Source organism: Xiphophorus maculatus, chromosome 9 (assembly GCF_002775205.1).
Source record: "Xiphophorus maculatus strain JP 163 A chromosome 9, X_maculatus-5.0-male, whole genome shotgun sequence".
In the NCBI taxonomy this organism is placed as follows: Eukaryota; Metazoa; Chordata; class Actinopteri; order Cyprinodontiformes; family Poeciliidae; genus Xiphophorus; species Xiphophorus maculatus.
Window position 1 is genome coordinate 6,789,535 of NC_036451.1, and position 18,092 is coordinate 6,807,626.

Consider the following 18,092-nt stretch of genomic DNA (forward strand, 5'->3'; position numbering starts at 1 on the left):
CCTGGGTGGCATTTCAGGCTCTCTTATAAGTTATGGACTATTCCACATGGAGGCCATTCTTTTAAACTTTTGATCAGAATCGTGAAGTCAAAATGACTTTATTACCAAAAAAAGGTATTTTACCTCGTCAACAATAAACTAAGCATGTGATATTTTAATTAAACAAATAAAGTAGTCAGATTTGTTGATAGAAAGGGAAGTGTAAATTATTCCAGGTCTAAAACTTAAAAAGGGCTTTGTGTGTTTTCCTTGTTAAAATAAATAAATTTACTTCTTTTCCTATTTATCAATTGAAATAAAACAACAACAATATAGTCAATTCTAGTCAATAAAATCACGATTTATGTCACTCTTTCTTTGAAAATGCTTGCTGTAAACAGTCAAGTTTATTAAATTAATTGAAATCCGATTTGGGAGCAGCAAAGTTTTCTTTTGAGTAAAAGATATGCAAGAGAATGTAAAAAGCCTGGTTAGTTACAGACAAATACTTTATTAATCCCAAAAGGAAATTAATATTTTTTACTGTAAGAATATTTTACTTTGTCTGGGATAATTTTGTTGTGTCCCTTCGTATTTAAATTAATCCTCTTTATGTCTTAGATTACATCTTATTTTTTTATTATTATTATTATTATTATTATTATTATTATTATTATTATTATTATTATTATTATTATTATTATTATTATTATTATTATTATTTTAGAAGAAATGTGTCTTTAAAAAATATAACATTGTATTGTGCAAAAGCCCTGAGAGTCTGAAGCGTTCAACATAAAAACAGCGGCGTGTTTAAAACCACGCTTTGGCTGTCACGTGACAGACTCAGCCCACTCCACGCGGGTCCCATCGTCCTCCTCCTCTTCCTCTCTTTTGGCTGTGAGGGCGGGCGTGACCGCCATAAACTGCCTGCCATTGGTGTAAAACAGAGTGGAGGTTGCTCCACGCTGTCGTTTAAAAAGGGGGACTTTCATTGGAAACCCACAGAGGAGAAAACAGTTTCTGCGGAGAGCTGCGTCTTCGTGACGGCGCTCACGTAGCCCACGTCCAGTCGGTGAGTGTGGAGACTTTCATTCATCCTTTAAGCTGCGTTTATAAAGCGCAGGGCCGTTTCTGAAGCCTCCTTGGCTGAGACTAGTGCAACAAAAATAGGTAAAAATCACCATAATGACTGTAGCCGGAGTTATAATTATTGTTTTGTTCTTTATGTGCCTTATTTAAATTTAACTTCTCATACGTACATACACACATTTATATAGGATACTGTGCTTAATAAGGTTTACGTTTGTCAAAAGGAAAAACCTGTTTTATTTATGTTCTCTGTATATTTCAGCTGACACACTGAATAAACATGCTTACAGATGTGTAATAATAAATGCTTAGTTATTGTTGACATGATCTGCATTTGAATGGATTTTTGTTGGTATCGGTGTGAAGCTGTAAAGCTGAATTCAAAATGCAGTCTTAACGCAACCCCCTATAGTATCAATGAAAATTGGACGTTTTGTCATTATAAGTTACAATATAATAAGTATTATTTTTCTTATGATGGCTTATTTAGTCACAACAATTAATTTTCTAAGCCAAAGTACAAATATGTGTTGCTGCGTTTAGGATGAAGACAATGAAAGTCATTGACGCCCCTTTTTTATTACACCATGACAAAAATAACATGGCTCTTGATGACCTCTGAGTTTTTGTGGAGGGGACTTTATAGGAAGGGCTAAATGAACGCAAACCCAGATGATTTATAGACTTATTTTAAATAGGTTATAACCCTTTTGACAGAAGATCTTAATTGTTAGGGGAGACAGCAGTACATATGGATTTAAAAATGTCAGGGATCTTAAATAGCGCCGAAGGCTCACCGCACTGATATTGTTTCAAAGGTAAATTATTACAAATATGCACACAATGTTACCGACAATAGGCTTGTGATAAATTTCATAGCAAGCCATAAAATTCCACATAACTCCTGGCGCCCCTGGGCGCTAACATCAGGCTAAAGTGTGCTTGGTTAAGGTCAACTTGGTCGCTTATACGTTACTGTTATGTGTAGAAAGCTTTTACTTCACGACTGGTCTAGGCTTGTAAAGTATGGAATCGTTCATTATTTGGTATTTAAATAGGAAACATAAGGGCATCAGAACTGTCATGGCTGATGTCACGGTTGCCTAGAAACAGACAACAAACATCTTGCTGCTCTCAACACCTGAGCCTTTTTTAAAAAAACATCCACCGGGTACTACACCGCATCCTGAGCAGCGAAAACTTGCAAAAAGCACAGACGTGAGTAGGAAGATGCACATCCCTGGATGGCCAGCAGCAATGAAGCTGAATTCAAGGCGACTTTTGAAAACGTGTCAGTGATTGTTTTAAGTGGCATAGAGTGGACTGGTTGATATCAGACAGAATGGATCAGGAACACAGCACTGGAGGTGATCAGTGATCAGAATCACAGTTCTTCTATAACCATCTCCTGAGACTGGAAATGGTGATGATGGTGGTGGGACATTAATTTCATGACTGGTTCCGTTTCCTGATGTGCTTCAGTAGAAAACTGTGGTTTAACTGTTTTGCATGTTGAGTTTAAACAATCATTGATATATTGAGTGGTATTAGCTAATTTTATTTTTAATAGGTTAATGGTTACATGTTTGGTGTTTATTTTTGACTTACAGTGAATAAATATACATACATATGAGGAAAGCAATATGCAATTTGTTGCGACTCGTTGAAATATTTTATTATTGAAAACAAGGTAAAAAAAAAAAAAGACGTGAAAAATGTTAAATCTGTTTTTCTATGTATTGCATATTCAGATATGGCCATAACTGGTTAAAATCATTACTCATTTTATGTTGATAATTCAAGTGAATTGATGAAAAAATATTTACATCTTACATATAATTTTGTCTGGCATTGGTTTAATCAACTAAGACTGAAACATTTTTGACTAAAACTAAATGACATTTTAGTCTAAACTAAGACTGAAACTAATTAAAAATTTGCTCTTAAAATGAACAGTTTACAGATGTTTTTAAGAAGTCTAAGAAAGTTCCTCTCAGCTTAAAATGTACATTTACTTGAATTAACATTTGAATACATATTGAATGTAATCAGTGTACTTTATTTTGTTGGTAAAATTCAGCCAACAAAATAAAAAAAGAAATATTAGTAATAACTTTGCTTTTTATATTAAAACAGCCTGCACAGCAGCAGATAGTGATTAGACCATCAGGGATCCACCCAAACAAGCTCCCCTCCCTAAAAATAAGCCTTTAAAAGACGACATGACAGTTGTGCCAGATATTTAAGACTATTGTATATTACCTAAAAATTAGTACTCTTTTTTTATTATTTAAAAGAACAACACAATAGAGAACCTTAATTGTTTATGTTTGTCTTCATTTCATTTTGTTTTAGGACTCTAATAGATTATAAATAAATTTAGCATAATCCTTCTTGTTTGCTTCCTTAAGGACTATTTTGGATTATTTTTGCATAGACATTCCTGGATTTTACTAGTCTTATCATCATTCTTCTGTCCTCTCTATGAAGGAATGTCTCTGATCTCCATCAAGACTTTCACCCTGGAGCTGGACGGTCCTGCGGATGCGGCCTTCACGGTTGGGGAGGTGGTGTCCGGCCAGGTGATCCTGGAGCTCAGCAGGGACACACGAGTGCAGTCCATGAAGGTGCAGGGCAGAGGGGTGGCCACGGCGCACTGGCTGGAGAACCGTGGCATGAACTCGGTGTACAACGACTACACGTCCAAAGTCACCTATTTCAGGAAGAGGCAAAATCTAATCCGAGGTCAGTACTGGTTGTAGATAATACGGTTGCACAACACTTTAAATCACTATTATTTTCATACTTGTAGTAGATCCACAATGTGGCTTTTATATTGTAATCCCTATGAGCCCTTTGCGCTTGATGGACGGCAAAACAGCCAATGCGCTCCTGTAAAGCTGTAGCTTAATATCGCTTTTATTTACTTGATTTCACTTTATAAATGGTCATAGGTGCTGCGCGGTCGGCTGCACAAACAGATAAGGATGAAAACCAAACTTGTCATTTTACTGTGTAACTTTTAATGAGGAAAGATGGCGGCGATGGATAGTAGCCCTCGGTGTAACTGCGGATTAGCAACAAACACTTTTTACAAGATGATCAACATTTAGATAATTTATAAGTATGATTAGAAAGATATCAAATATTGTATTATGGAGGAGGTACCCGCCCGACCGTTAATAACCATGGAAACAATGGTTACCATGTAGCCAAACATGTATGGAAAATACTGGTCAGCATCTCCTCTGTTGTACGGTTTTAAGGCTGCTCAGGTGAAAGGACAAACTCATATGAATCATGTGGTCTGAATTCAGGCAAAGTCTGTAATTTGATCAACACGTCAGGAGGGCAGAGGTACGGGTCGGTTTCTAAGCTAGCTGTTTCCATCTTTTAGTTTGACTCCAGCAAGTAGGAGCCATTAATAAACTGGCAAAAACAACTTTGGAAAACAATTTCAGTTGCTCTGTTCAACACTCCTGATCCTCATTTCCGACGTCTGTCATGGCGCCTCCAATGATTAAGTGACGTAGTTGCAAATATGGTAGCTTGTAGGATTAGGGGGTGTTTTCTCTGAAAATTGTGTTGTACATTTCCTGATTAGGCAGTAGCCACTGTGTCTGAACAGTCTTGCAGTCCCTGAGGTTTACAGAGCGAACGCGCTTGAGCCAAATGTGTTGCGTAGAAACCTGGAATAAGGTCAGATGGATCGGCCCAATAACACAATCTTTGACATTCAGCACAAATCCATTAGTGTAGAGTCCAAATACACACTATGAGGTAAAAGGAGTGAAATTCCCCCAGTGTGGAGAAGACAGGCGGCTATAATCATTCAAGAACCAGAGGATAGTAGCTGAGTAAAGAAGCTGAAAATAGGTTTTAATGTTTGGTTAGATTGGTAGGTAAGCTTGCTTTAAAGGCTGTCAATTTATTTTATAGCTGTAAATAGTGTGTTTATTTGACAGTAATCAAACAGCATGCCCTTTTATTTATTTTTTATGGTACTAAAAAATCTATTTGACACTATTTAGCAAAGAAAATCAACAAATGACTACATTCCCCTTTTAGAAAAACAATTAAAGCTTATAGTCTCAATTTTAAATGTTATGTTTAATCTTCAAATAATTTCTTCACAAAATATATGAGAATTAGTGAAAGAGTATGTGACTCTGAAATGCTCAGTGATTAATAATCAATCTGAATACTGAAATTGGAGATAAGTAATATAAAATAGTGTTGTTTGTTTTGCTGTCTTGACCTTAATGCACCATAAATTATAATTTTTTAAAATTCCAAATGGATTAAGCATATAAATTGTGAAACAAGTAAAAAGCATGAGGAATAAATGGTGAAGTAAAAATCTTGTTTTCAAAGCAGAGAGAAGAACCACAGACAAATGTGAGGAAATGAGCCAACTTTTTAAAAAGACACAGCCTTGGTCACCATGGCAACTAGGTAAACACCACGTGGTTCTGCTAGGCCCCGCCCACCTCAACAGAGCAGCTGCGCATCATTTACAAAACAAAACTTTTCTTCTCTTAGAAAAACTGATGTTTTTACACAATTTAAAAAAAAAATATAGAGAATATTTAGATTTTTTAGTTGTTCTATTTTAGTCTTCATGCAATTTCAGAGAAGAGTTGCCCTATTAAGATTGAAATGCCTCTTTGTTTTGAGGCAAACAGCTTAATCTCTGTCACTGTTTGCATCACAACACTGAGAAGGCCTTTGGTTAGGCCTTTGGTTAAGCCGAGAGGAGCTCGCATGAATAAAGGCGTCTGCTTTGCTTCTGCATCAGCGTTAAAACGGTGTTTTCAGCCGCAGCGTCAGGCTAATCACACCGAGTCATCTGGGCAGCCGAGGGGTTATCTGCCACCGCGGGGTAATCTGCCACCGCGGGGTTATCTGCCACCCCGGGGTTATCTGCCACCTCTGGAACCTCATGATGCTCCTATCAGCTCACTGTCAGCAGCTGTCTGTCCTGTGGCAGAGCTGGTCTTCTGCTCACTTTCACCAGCAGGTGGCGCACTTGTATTTATGACATTTTAAAATTATTTTAAAGCAAAACATTAAATAGCTCTTCCATATGGGACATATCAAATGTAGGGAATTTTTCTTGTGAAATTCTTCATTCTCTTGAACACCTCAAAAATAATTTGTGTCAAAAGGATTTCTTTTGGAAATTTATTATACAAATTTTTAGTTTTACTTTTATTTTTTGTGAGAAAATCAAACCTTACTTTTATATCTGCTTTGATTTTTTTTCATTGCAAAACTGTTTCTGCATGATTGTCCTGCAGCATTTCTCCAGTTGGTGGCACTAGAGAGCCCCTGTCCAGGGAACAAAGGAGTAAACAACTTTGTTTTTCACAGAGAAGACATAGCTTTGGACTGAAGGAGTTGCACTGAAAAGATAATAATTTACCAGCTGCTGAGATGAATTTCTAGTAGATCTGTAACTAAGTTTAGGATGATTTTGCTCAGAGGTGGTTGTGTTCATTCATTCTAATCATCAGTATGATTAATGTTAATAAAGTAAACGCTGCAGTTTGTTTTTGATTGTTCCCGTCGTAGCAGCAGTTTGCTGGGATACTTTTGTGCTTGGCTGCGTGGTTTTCATCTGCGAGGCGTCCCACGCATCGACACACAAGAAGTGGAGTAAACAGCTTTAGGCCAGAGCCGGGCATGCTCAGTACGCCTGTTTTCTTCTAAGAACCTGTAACCATCAATCATCACCCTGTTTTCCTCCTCTGGCTCCACACCCAGTCTGGATGTTTATTGTGCTGCCTTCAGGGACGGTCTGGGAGTTTTGAGTTTTGTGCTTAATAGGTGTTTTTAGTTTCTCTTTGTGTAATATTTGTTCTTGCAAACTCTGGCATCATGATCTTGGGTTGGTCTGATTTGGTTGAATGTTTATAACATTTTTCAAACATATTGATGTCTGTGTGTTGAGGTACAAATTGTCAGAAATGCAGATAAACTTTTTACACTTTTGAATGGGATTTAAAATAAATATACTTTTCCATTTGGAGCTCCAAACAGAAACATTATTATTTTTTTAACAAACTGCACTTGAAAAAAACAGTGGGATTTGTTTATTAATTAACTCAGTGGCCAGGCTAACTACTGTTAGCAATGCAGGCTAGTAGCAGTGTATTTCCCTGAATTTTGAGTTCTTTTAACTCCTTCTTTATGTTAATACCTAAACTACAACCCCAAATCCTGAGAGGGTTTTAAGAAAAGACTGCAGAGACTGACCAGAGAGCAGAGAGAGAAGGAGAAACTTCAATCATATCCCCTACTCCAACATCTCTCTGTCCGGCTTTCTACTTGCCAACAAACTGATGGTGTCATCCAGGACATGTTAATGTGGGATATTATCCTAGCTGCTTGGAAATTGAGCTGTTATCATGTCAGAAGCAGTCTTCAGTCAGAGGATTCTTCAGATTTGTTGCAAGACTGACTGTTACTGGAGCTCCTCTTGCCCCCTGCATCACCATCGAAAATCTTTTAGAGATAATTGAATGATGTGAGTTACATCAGCGTTTAATTTACCTGTGTGTAGAGCTGGACAACAGATCAATAACAACATATAGCACGATAGACACGTAATTGATATCAATAGATAATACGTCTGAATCATAGAATATTAAATATTCATTATAGAATATTCACTCAACTCCAATCCAGAACCAAAAGGCATTCTGGGAGATGTAGGCCGAGAAAAGGGTTTTAGAGGCTTAACATTTCACAGTGAATTAAGCTAGGTTGGTAACAACTAACTAACTCACTCACTCTGGTTACCTAGCAACAACTGTTGAGTTATTTGCGCAGCCGCAGTTTAATGTTTCACCACTTTACGTGATAACTGTTTAAAAATAAAAACATTGCGTGGAGTGAAAACTGTGGATAAAGCTGGAAAGGTTATGCAATATTTCATATATTTAAAACAAAAAACTAATCGGTAACTATCAATATCAACTGATATAAAGTGTGTTTTTCAGCCACACCATTCAGCTCTGGGACAAAGCTGAATTTTCATAACAATACACAACAAGCTGAAAAAGTCTAACTCTGGTTATAACATCGTTTAGAGTCATTATCGTGGGACTCGAGCGGGTGGGGGGAAGCGAATGTTTACTCAGGCGGCATTAGCTATAAAAAGCGTGGGATTCACTGAGTTAGGGAATCTGTTGTTTTGCAATTTCAGTTCCGTAATGTCTGTGCCACGGAGGGGTCCGTGAACGCAGCCTTCACTCTCCTGAGGCCTTTACATAATAAAGTTTGAGGCCACGCCCCCTCCGCTCAGCCACCAAAAAGGGCTGCCGTCGCTGCAACCTGCACACTTTGAGTTTGCGACCAGACAACGGGGAAGCGCAACAGCAAGTTTAAACTTTCTGCGCAAAAAAGAGAAACTTACCGAACCGACTCCCAGAAGAACCTCCGAACCTGCGGAAATGATTTTCAACAAGTTGAAAAAGTTCCTGGTGGTTTTTGACTCGCCGGAGCTGGACTGCGCCCCGGTGTTCAGCAGCGGGGACGTGGTGTCCGGACGGGTCGTGCTGGAGCTGTTCCGCGAGACCAAGGTGGACTCCCTGAAGCTGCACGCGGAGGGGTTCGCCAAGGTGCACTGGACCGAGTCCCGGTCCGCCGGCTCCAGCACGGCGTACACCCAGAACTACAGCGACGAGGTGGAGTACCTGAACCGGAGAGAGGTGCTGCTGCAGGCAGGTCAGTCCGCTGGTGAGGGATGCGTTTGGGAGCACCGCGCCGCTTGTTGTTCTGCAAACTGGATCAGAAACAAACACACACAAAAAGTTTATTTCTTTATCAATCAAATTGATGTTGCGTTTGCTTTTTTTTTTTTTTCTTTTTGCAAAAAGTTGAGGAACTCATTGCATTCTGGTTTAGTGAGAGAGAGCGCAGCTGCCTCCTCATTGTGAAAACATCTGCTGGAGCAGCCTGGCTTGTTTTCTCCTGCAGAATGGGGGAGCCTCAGGTTTCTGCCTTCATTCATTCAGCACAAAGCTGTTTAGGTTTAAAGGGCACACCAGGAAGTTGGCACTTTTATGCTGCAGCTGGACTTTGTCCTGCAGAAACCTGCTTACGCTTCATCATCTTAAAATTAACTTATGGGTTGTTTTTTTTTTTAAATCCGTTTGACTTTTGAAAGTTTGCAAAAAGGCTCAAATGATGAACGAAATGGGGGAAAAAAACATCCGGTCTGCTGAACCCAAACACGCGTTCTTGAACCTGTTCTGCAAGACTCGGAGACAAACAGCGGTTGAAATGGGCTTCATCATGTAGCTGGAGGCAGGAAAGCATGTTCTCCATCCAGAACCGCCCCCTCAGAGCAGAAACAGAAAGCATGTGATTTGAAAGAAAAGCAGAGTCTCACCAAACTGAATTTACTGCTCTGGCCAAGCCAACTTTATGTGTAAACACTTTTATTAAAAAAGTAACAGCTTTATTCTCTCCTGTGTAAAAGAAGAAAAGTCTGAACGCATTTTTCTGCCTCTCCTCAGATAACGGCGAGCTGACGGTCCTTCCTGCCGGCAGACACGAGTTCCCGTTCAGCTTCCAGCTGCCAGAGGAGACGCTCGTCACCTCCTTCGAGGGGAAGCATGGCAGCATCCGCTACTGGGTCAAAGTGAAGCTGCACAGGCCGTGGTGTCCGGTCAGGAAAATCAAGAAGGAGTTCACCGTCATCGAGCCCATCGACATCAACACGCCAAGCCTGCTGGTGAGCAGCTAGGGATGCACTTTCCATACCATATCTGAGGTTTAGCATCAACAGATTCAATACAGAAAAACAGCTGAATTCACTTCAAATGTTTATTTTTTTAAACAGACGTAATTGCAGGGTTGTATTCAGCCTGGCGGGTCACCAGGCTTTACCCAATCCTGCCAGGCTAGGCATTGATTTTTAAATTTTTTTATTTTTGCCTTTTTTAAGACTTTACGGTTGGAGTTTAGGTATTGTTAATGATGTTTTCCAATACCACATAATTCACTAGTGATATTTTCAAATTTCCTGTCAACTTTAAACATTTTTTAACCCACAAACACACCTGATGACTGGCCTAGCGCCCCTACAACCAGGCTTAGTAAGATTTTCTGGGTTAAATCCAGTAAATGTACTAAATTATGCATTAATGTAAGAACTCTGCACCAGTACAGCACACTTTAATACATCCAGTGTAAAATAATCTGAAACTGACCAAAGCAAAAGGCAACAAATCTTTCAGAAGGTGATATTAGAAATTATAAATATAATGTAAAGTATAGAATTAGACTGAATAGATCGGTCATTGTGGATCGAACACATTATCATCGATACCCGATCCAGATTATGGATATCGGCGCATCTCTGTTTTAAATACTGGTCCTCGTGGATTTTCAAACTGGTTCTGACTGGTTTATGTTTATCTTCAGGCTCCTCAGGCGGGGACGAAGGACAAGCTGGCACGGACGTGGTACCGTAACTTTGGACAGGTGTCCGTAACCGCAAAGATTGACCGCAAAGGTTACACTCCAGGTAAGAAAACCCTCCATAAATGTAACGCCTAGCAACCTGAAGGCGGCTGCAGGTTCTAACAAGCCCCGGCCCCCCGCTGCAGGTGAGGTCATACCTGTGTTTGCCGAGTTCGACAACGCCACATCCAGGTCCATTGTGCCCAAAGCCTTCATCACCCAGACGCAGACGTTCATCGCACGCGGCACGATGAAGCAAAAGCGATCGGTGGTGGCCACGCTGTGCGGCGACGTGGTGAGCGCCAGAACCCGGGAGACGTGGCACGGTCGGGCCATCAAGATCCCGCCGGTGGGGCCGTCCATCCAGCAGTGCCGCATCATCAAGGTGGAGTACATGCTGAAGGTGAGTCTAGTCTGATCTTCGTCCTCCGTTCACACCTTGGTCCGTGACGACAAACAGGCCTGTCGCAATCAATCAATAAATCGCATGATTAATTAAAACAAGCTCAATGATTTCCACTTTTCTCTCTTTTTCTGCCAAAAACTGGATTACAAAAATCTTCAGTCTGTTGCTTTGGCCTCAAATTTGTTTACAGCGATGTCATAATTCATTTTATGTATTTTGAATATTTAAAATGTCTTTAAATCTAGACATTTTACACCTAAAATATCTAGATTTAAAACTAATCAACAGTTTTAAATGTTGGTTAGAATTTGAAGTTTGCTGATCTTTGATAATAACTATGCCATTGCAATTATGTTGCATGAGAAAGTAATGTAATCAATAGTTAGCTAACAGGCAATCAGGAAATATTAGACGTTAAAAACAATTTCCAAAAGCTGATAAATCATGATACATTTTTCACAATACTCGATAGAAGATACGATAAATAAGGCAAGTTTACCATCTCAAAGATTAACAGACTTAAATATCACACACAGCAACCAAAAACCGTAAATAAAAAGGATTAACTCTCTAAGCTACAAATATTAACCACCGGAATGAAAATCATCAAACTTATTTAAATTTATGATGCGATTAGTTGATTAATTGCGTATTGTGACAGGTTTATTCACACACAAGTCTCCATTAAAGTGCTAACTTTTTGTTTTCCTTCTCCAAGGTTTGCGTCGACGTTCCGGGAACTTCCAAGCTGTGTTTGGAGCTGCCGCTCGTCATCGGCACCATCCCGCTGCATCCCTTCGGAAGCCGCACGTCCAGCATCAGCAGCCATTACAGCGTCAACCTGGAGTGGCTGCGCATGGCCATCCCGGAGCAGCCCGAGCGTGAGTTTCCCTTCAGCGACCCGAACGGGAAGCTCCGCCGGCTTGAGTCGGCTCGGTCGGATAACCGAGTCTGTTTCCCCCGCAGCTCCTCCAGAGTACAGCTCCGTGGTGACGGAGGAGGAAGCGGAGCAGCAGAACAATGGCGTCGCCCCGCCGCCGGCCGAAGACCTGAGCGGCATCATGGAGCGCCCACTCATGGCTTTCCTTCAGGAGTTTCGCTTCCGACCTCCGCCGGTCTACAGCGAGGTGAGCGACTCCAAGGAGAAATAATTTTTTTATTACGTAAAAGGAAGAAAAAAACATTTAAAGCATTAATAAGGTATATAGGAAGTTAGCTCGATAGCTGTTCCAATAGTTTAAGTAAAAACAAAATATTACTTAAGTTTGTCAATAATTCAGTTCAATCAGGAGAACATTACTTTTTCCTTCCACTAAACTTCCCATAGATTGTTTATAGATCCCAAAGGGAATTTAAATTAAATATGCAAACACAAATGTTAAAATTAACTTGGGTTAAGCACAAACTGCACAGAAGTTACTTTCATTCAGTCAAAAAGATTAAATTTAAAAGGACTTTATTGATCCCAAAGATAAGTTAATAGAAGATGTTTGGCAAAGAGTCGATTTGGGCTGGAAAGAATTCCAGTAGCAGTCAGTCATGCATCGACTTTTAAGAAGCCTCTGACTGAAGACACTCTTATCTTTCTCTTTCTTCTGAGAAAATCTGAATTCAAACTGTACGTGGCTGAATCTTACTTATCTAACCGCTGCTCTGTTATTTTTTTCTTCTGGTGTCCAGATCGACCCGAACCCTCAGCCCCCCAATATGCGACCGCGCTGCATGACGTGTTGAACCACGAACCCCACCTGAGCAACGATCTGCGTTACTAGCAAAACGAATCGAGAGATTTGTCTTCTTCTGGATCTAATCCTCATTGCTGAATGAGCGCCCGGACCGCGGAGCCGGACGGCAGCGCCACCCGGAGGAGAAGGAGCTCACAGGAACTGAAAAGCCGGCAGACACGAACGGTTCTGCCGACACGGGGAAACGGCTTCTCTGCACCAGTTCCTGTCCTTCACAAGTGATTTGTTTAAAAAAAAAAATTTTCTACGGTTTTTTTGTCTCTCGAAGAAAGGGGAGACGGAGCGCCTCCCAATCGACGATTCCCCTCTTTCTGTGAGACGTAAGGAGTTTGGGACTTGTTGGGCGGTTGAGGATCACTTGGTATTTATCAGGCAGAGTCTTTTTCTGAGCCGATTGTCGACTCAGTTTGTAACTTTGCCGTTTCCTGGCAGCAGGCGGACGCCAACCCGCATTGCTGTGCGTTGTTACTGGACAGCAGCGTCTGTTATGTGATGTACCTACAGGTGTGAAGGTGGAGCAGAGGATGGCATGCGTTTGTTCTTGAATCCAAGAACAAACGGGAAACATGCGCCTTAATGATCTGCATGAGAGTTTTAGAGGCGTTCTCCTCTCAGAGCGCCTGAGACGAGGCGCCTTCTCTCTAAAGAAGCCAGAAGTGCTTCTTTAGAGAGAGAAAAAAACAAAATGGTTGACATCAGAGAGCGGTTTTTGTGTGGAAAACACTGGAGTGTTTTGGTTTAAGTGGACTGGCAACAGGAAGGCTGTTGCATTGTTTTTTGTTTTTTGCGATAAGCGGCGGCGGCCTCGGAGTCATGCGGACCGAGCGACTCGGTGCTGAGAGGTCGGCCGGTGAAAGCTGCAGACGACACTGAAGCATTCCACTAAACTGACTGACTTTGAGGGTTTTTTATTTTAATTTTCCTCAACTTCCAGAAAAAGTCAGTTTGTATCAGTTCAGGGTCAAATGTGCAACATCAGGGCACACTAGAGGAAAAATTTATTTTTATACAAAATGTTGTTTTGTCAACTTTTTCTATTTGTTTTTCCTAATAAAACATTTAAATAATATCTGCCTTCAGTGCTTCTTTAGATACAGTTTTAGTTTTATTACATAATTGCAAAGTTAGTAATTCAGTTAAATTTGGAAAATTATACTTTTTTCCCTCCACTGAACTTTCCATAAATGTTTAAATGCAGCAATAAGTGAAAACTAGTGGCTATGTGTGGTTTACACTTAACGTTTGTAAACCACAATCTGAACTTTCCTTCTAATTCTTGAGTAAAGCTCAAGCTTTATACTCCCATCAGATTCAGATTTGAAGTTGCTTTCATTCAATCACAAAGATTCGATTTTAAAAAAGGAAAATTAAAAGTTGTAAATCACATCATCCTTGTATCTTTGGTTATTGTGAATTATCTCCAGTAGCAGTCAGTCTTGCAGTGAATTTTGAGAAGCCTCTGACTGAAGACACTGTTATATAAAGACCGATATGTAACAGCATGAAATCTGGCCGGCAGAGATTATATTTCAGAGCAACATGGACTGGATGACATTATGCTCTTTTCTCCTCTACATCCATCCAACCTCAATTTGAACTTCTCTGGAGTTTTGGGGTCGTAGGTCACGTATTATTTGAGCTTTTGAGATGCTGATCAGCTGTTCCCGGTTGTAAAAAAAAAAGCACCTTGTTGCCATGGTTACACATCATCACCACTGACTAAAAGTGGAGGTCAAAGACAGGGGTGTCAACTCGTCCTAGTTTTGGGCCAGATCAAGATCATAAAGGCTCTTAAAGGGCCGGTTGTACCAGAATGTTTTGATAAAACCTGATAAATAGTTAAAAAATCAATAAATTCTTAAAATTAGATATTATTGAACATCTTTCCAGCCCCTCTAGGATTTTATTATTCTTTTGCATTAAAAATCAAAGTTTTTGTGGAAATTTGGAAATATTTGCGATATTTGCTCTTATTTATGACGGTAAATGCGACTTTTTATTTGTATAGATCATGGACTATAATCTGACATCAACTAAGGCTGTGGCAGCTGTTTAGTAAAAGTAAAAAAGTTTTTGACAATTTTTGAGAAAATTTTGAATAAACTACCAATTATGTATTTGCAGAAAAAATTGCAGGGATTTGTTGATTTTGCGTAAATTTCCACGTTAATTCTCAAGAAACCAGATAAAATTTGGCAGTAAGCAGCATTGATTTGATTGATAACATAATATCTAATCACATTTAGTGTTTAGGCTAGAATCTAGAGGGCCACATAAAAAGCTGTGGCGGGCCAGATTTGGCCTTGAGTTTGACACATAATGTAAGAGTAAAAAACAATTCCTACCACACTTTTTCCTTCCACTAAACTTTCCACTAATATACTTGAACAAAACACTCTGCATAACATTCATTCATCAAAAACCAGCTTCTAATTAAACTTATGTAATATTCTAACTTGGCTTTAAGCCATAACATGAAAACATATTATATCCATTTCACATCATTTTAATTTGAAATATGGAATAATGAATCAACTTTTCAGCTATTTTAATTTGTAGAGACGCAGATAAGTACGCCATGTTTGACTGCAGTTTACTGAAAGAACAAGCAGCACTGTCGATTAAAATAACCGTAATTACAGACCAAAATGATCGTGGCGACAGTTTAAATGTGTATTTTTTTCTCTTTTTAAAGCAGCTGTTTGGGTTTTATCCAGGATCTCCTTGTTCAGTTCTCAGTTTGGTCACATGGATAAATTCAGCCATGTTTTGGCTCGTGTGAGACTGCAGGAGTGAATAAACTACTGAGTGAATTACAAAATGAAAAACTCCCACACTGAGACGAAAGCATGGCTGAGAAAAAGTTTAACAAACGGAGAGGATTAAGGACGACAGCCTGGATAAAACATGCAACGCTTTGTTACATGCAGATTTATAGATTCCAATCATTTTCATTATTATGAAACTCAAAACTTACATTTTTCTCAAAATGCATTAATTAAAAGTTAAATATAACAATAAAAATTGATTTTATCATGGAAAGGCTGAGGAAAAATGGAACAAAAAGGTAACGATTATAATCCTGGTGTTGTATCCAAGCATAATAAAGGAAAGTTAAGTGGACGAAAAAATCGTGATAGAGTAACTAGCAGCTGAATGCCGGCCCAAGGCATAAGCAAGTTAAGCGGCTTTACTAGTTTCACAGCCAGATTATTTCACTTTTTAGCAATATTATTGAGGAATTATTTTCTTAAAACAAGCTCCAATATTTTGCTGAAACGTTACTTGTAGATTTATTTCAAGATATTTGCAGTAGAAACTAAACAGAAACACTTGCTAAGATTTTGTGTTTTTGCACAATAATCCTCAAATCAGGAGAATAAGAAACAAACCGGAATTCAGCAGTTAGTGTTTATTGAATCTATTTAATTTACAAGTTTCAGTTTCTGCATTGAATTCAAAAAAACAAAATTAAATATCTAACAGATTTGTTATGTAGTTTTACGCTGTTATAAATAATAAACATTTACACACGTCAGGTTTATGATCATTAAAGCATCTTTTTATTACATAAAATGAATTTTTTAAAAGCAGGAACCGATGGTGAGTTTATTATTTCCTCTCTGAAACAGCCTGAAGCTTCAGCTGGCAGAAACAAAGTCTGAGATCGGACCGGGACGTAAATTCTGATCCGGTTCTGCCGGAAGGTTTGTGGCTCTGACTCCCAGCAGCCGTCAGCGTTTTTTTATGGCGCTCCTCGCACTGTTTCATGGGTGACTCAGAGTTTATGGAAAACGGTTCGTTTACAGGAACAGGAGCAGGAGTTTGGATTTCAGGCCTTTGGGTCAAACAGACGATCACGGCGTTGTGCAACAGAACCAAACAAACCGTCCGAACCTTTCCGTCTTGTAAACACGGGACCAAATATTTCTGGTTTCACTCAGAGCCTTTACATGCCAAGTTCGTTTTTTTTTTTTGTGTGAGGTTTTTTTCCTTTCACAGAGCTTTGTTTTTATGATTAAAATATATTGATCAGTGATCAGGAGTAAAATCGGACTGAACATAATTTCTCTGTTCTGTTTGTTCACATTCATCAGATTCTTGGATGTTTTGAGGCTTTGTCTTTATTGCATAACTTAAATATTCAAATAAAAACTGGATCCTCTCAAATATGTTTGCATTTTGTGTAAAAATTGGGTTATTAATTCATTTTTAAGATAAAAATGTCAGCATTTAAACCAAAAAGCTTTTAATGATAAAGATTTAATTCTCTTCAGCAAATTATTAATTTACATTTATTATTTTTACTGGTAAACCAAACTTGTTGTGTTTTTAAATAATGGTGCATAACAAAACAGCTTCCTACAAGCCTATTATTTATGACTTTCTTAACTTTCCTTTTTAAAATTTATGAATACATGAATAAGTCTGCCACAAAAAGAAATGTTGTTTGACGATAAATTGTTCCAGAAGTTATTGCGATAAACAATAATATTGTTGTTTTGAGATTATGTTGAAGTAATATGATGGCAAAGGCACAATAATAATACAAGAACACATAAATAATAAACTTAAAATTATAATGAACATTCAACCCATTTTAAATATCCAAAATATATAATAAAAACAACAAATTAAATTAATTATTAGACAAAATTGTCCGTAAAAAAGGTCTTTTAAACATTTATGATGCGATTTTGGGAGAAACAAAGAGAGAAAAACGATAAATCATGAAATTATTGTTCTCGTTTTAATTTATGCTTATTGCGACAGGCATACATATGATTATTAATTTTATTGCACAAATTTCACCACACTTGAAGCTACATTTCTAAATGTAAACATTTATGGTTAAACAGTTTTAAAGTGTATTATGTATTTTTCAGGCACATAATATCATTATGTAACTATAAGTTCCCTTCATTGTTACAGCTCTGGAAAAAAGTTTCTCTGATTTTATTTTTATAGGCTTATGGTTGAGTAAACTGAACTTTGTTCTTTAATTCTATGAACTACTGACAACATGTCTCTGAAATTCCAACCAAAAAATTTAGTATTTATTTTCAGAAAATGAGAAATGGTCAAAATAACGAAAGAGATGCAGTGCTTTTAGAGCTCAAATAATGCAAAGAAAACAAGTTCATATTCCTTTAGAAACAACAACACTAATGTTTTTACTCAGAAAGAGTTCAGGAATAAATATCTGGTGGAATAACCAGCAGGTTTTCAACGGGGTTCGGTGCAGTGGGCTCTTCATTAGTTTTTTTTTAGAACTGAATGTTACAAAATTAAGTTTCTGTCTCTTTAAGAAGCTCCTGCTCTTTCTGTCTGAGCTTGTTTTAAGTCAATAATTCCTTAATATTTATGAAAAGTACTACTTTCACTGGCAGATTGAA

General features: G+C 38.5%; 1 protein-coding gene across 2 annotated transcripts; it reads left to right on the forward strand.

The window, feature by feature from the left end:
- The first annotated feature begins 991 nt into the window (after positions 1-991).
- arrdc2 (arrestin domain containing 2) lies at positions 992-13,778 on the forward strand. Of its 2 annotated transcripts, XM_023339974.1 has the most exons (8): positions 992-1,054; positions 3,562-3,816; positions 9,597-9,814; positions 10,507-10,609; positions 10,692-10,948; positions 11,670-11,832; positions 11,918-12,078; positions 12,632-13,778. In XM_023339974.1, exons 2-8 carry the CDS (start codon positions 3,564-3,566, stop codon positions 12,683-12,685), a joined length of 1,209 nt encoding a protein of 402 aa, XP_023195742.1. In that variant the 5' UTR covers positions 992-1,054; positions 3,562-3,563; the 3' UTR covers positions 12,686-13,778. The 2 variants fall into 2 exon arrangements, with proteins under 2 accessions (XP_023195742.1, XP_005814017.1); XM_005813960.3 differs by lacking the exons at positions 992-1,054; positions 3,562-3,816 and adding an exon at positions 8,379-8,802 and having other exon boundaries at positions 12,632-13,777.
- The last annotated feature ends 4,314 nt before the right edge of the window (positions 13,779-18,092 follow it).

What these genes read in the sequence shown, in the direction of transcription:
- arrdc2 (XM_005813960.3), top strand. Translation starts at nt 8,529, where the DNA reads ATGATTTTCAACAAGTTGAAAAAGTTCCTGGTGGTTTTTGACTCGCCG. An exon ending in TCAACACGCCAAGCCTGCTG is followed by an intron (nt 9,815 to 10,506) that starts GTGAGCAGCTAG and finishes GTTTATCTTCAG; the next exon opens with GCTCCTCAGGCGGGGACGAA. An exon ending in CTCCGCCGGTCTACAGCGAG is followed by an intron (nt 12,079 to 12,631) that starts GTGAGCGACTCC and finishes TCTGGTGTCCAG; the next exon opens with ATCGACCCGAACCCTCAGCC.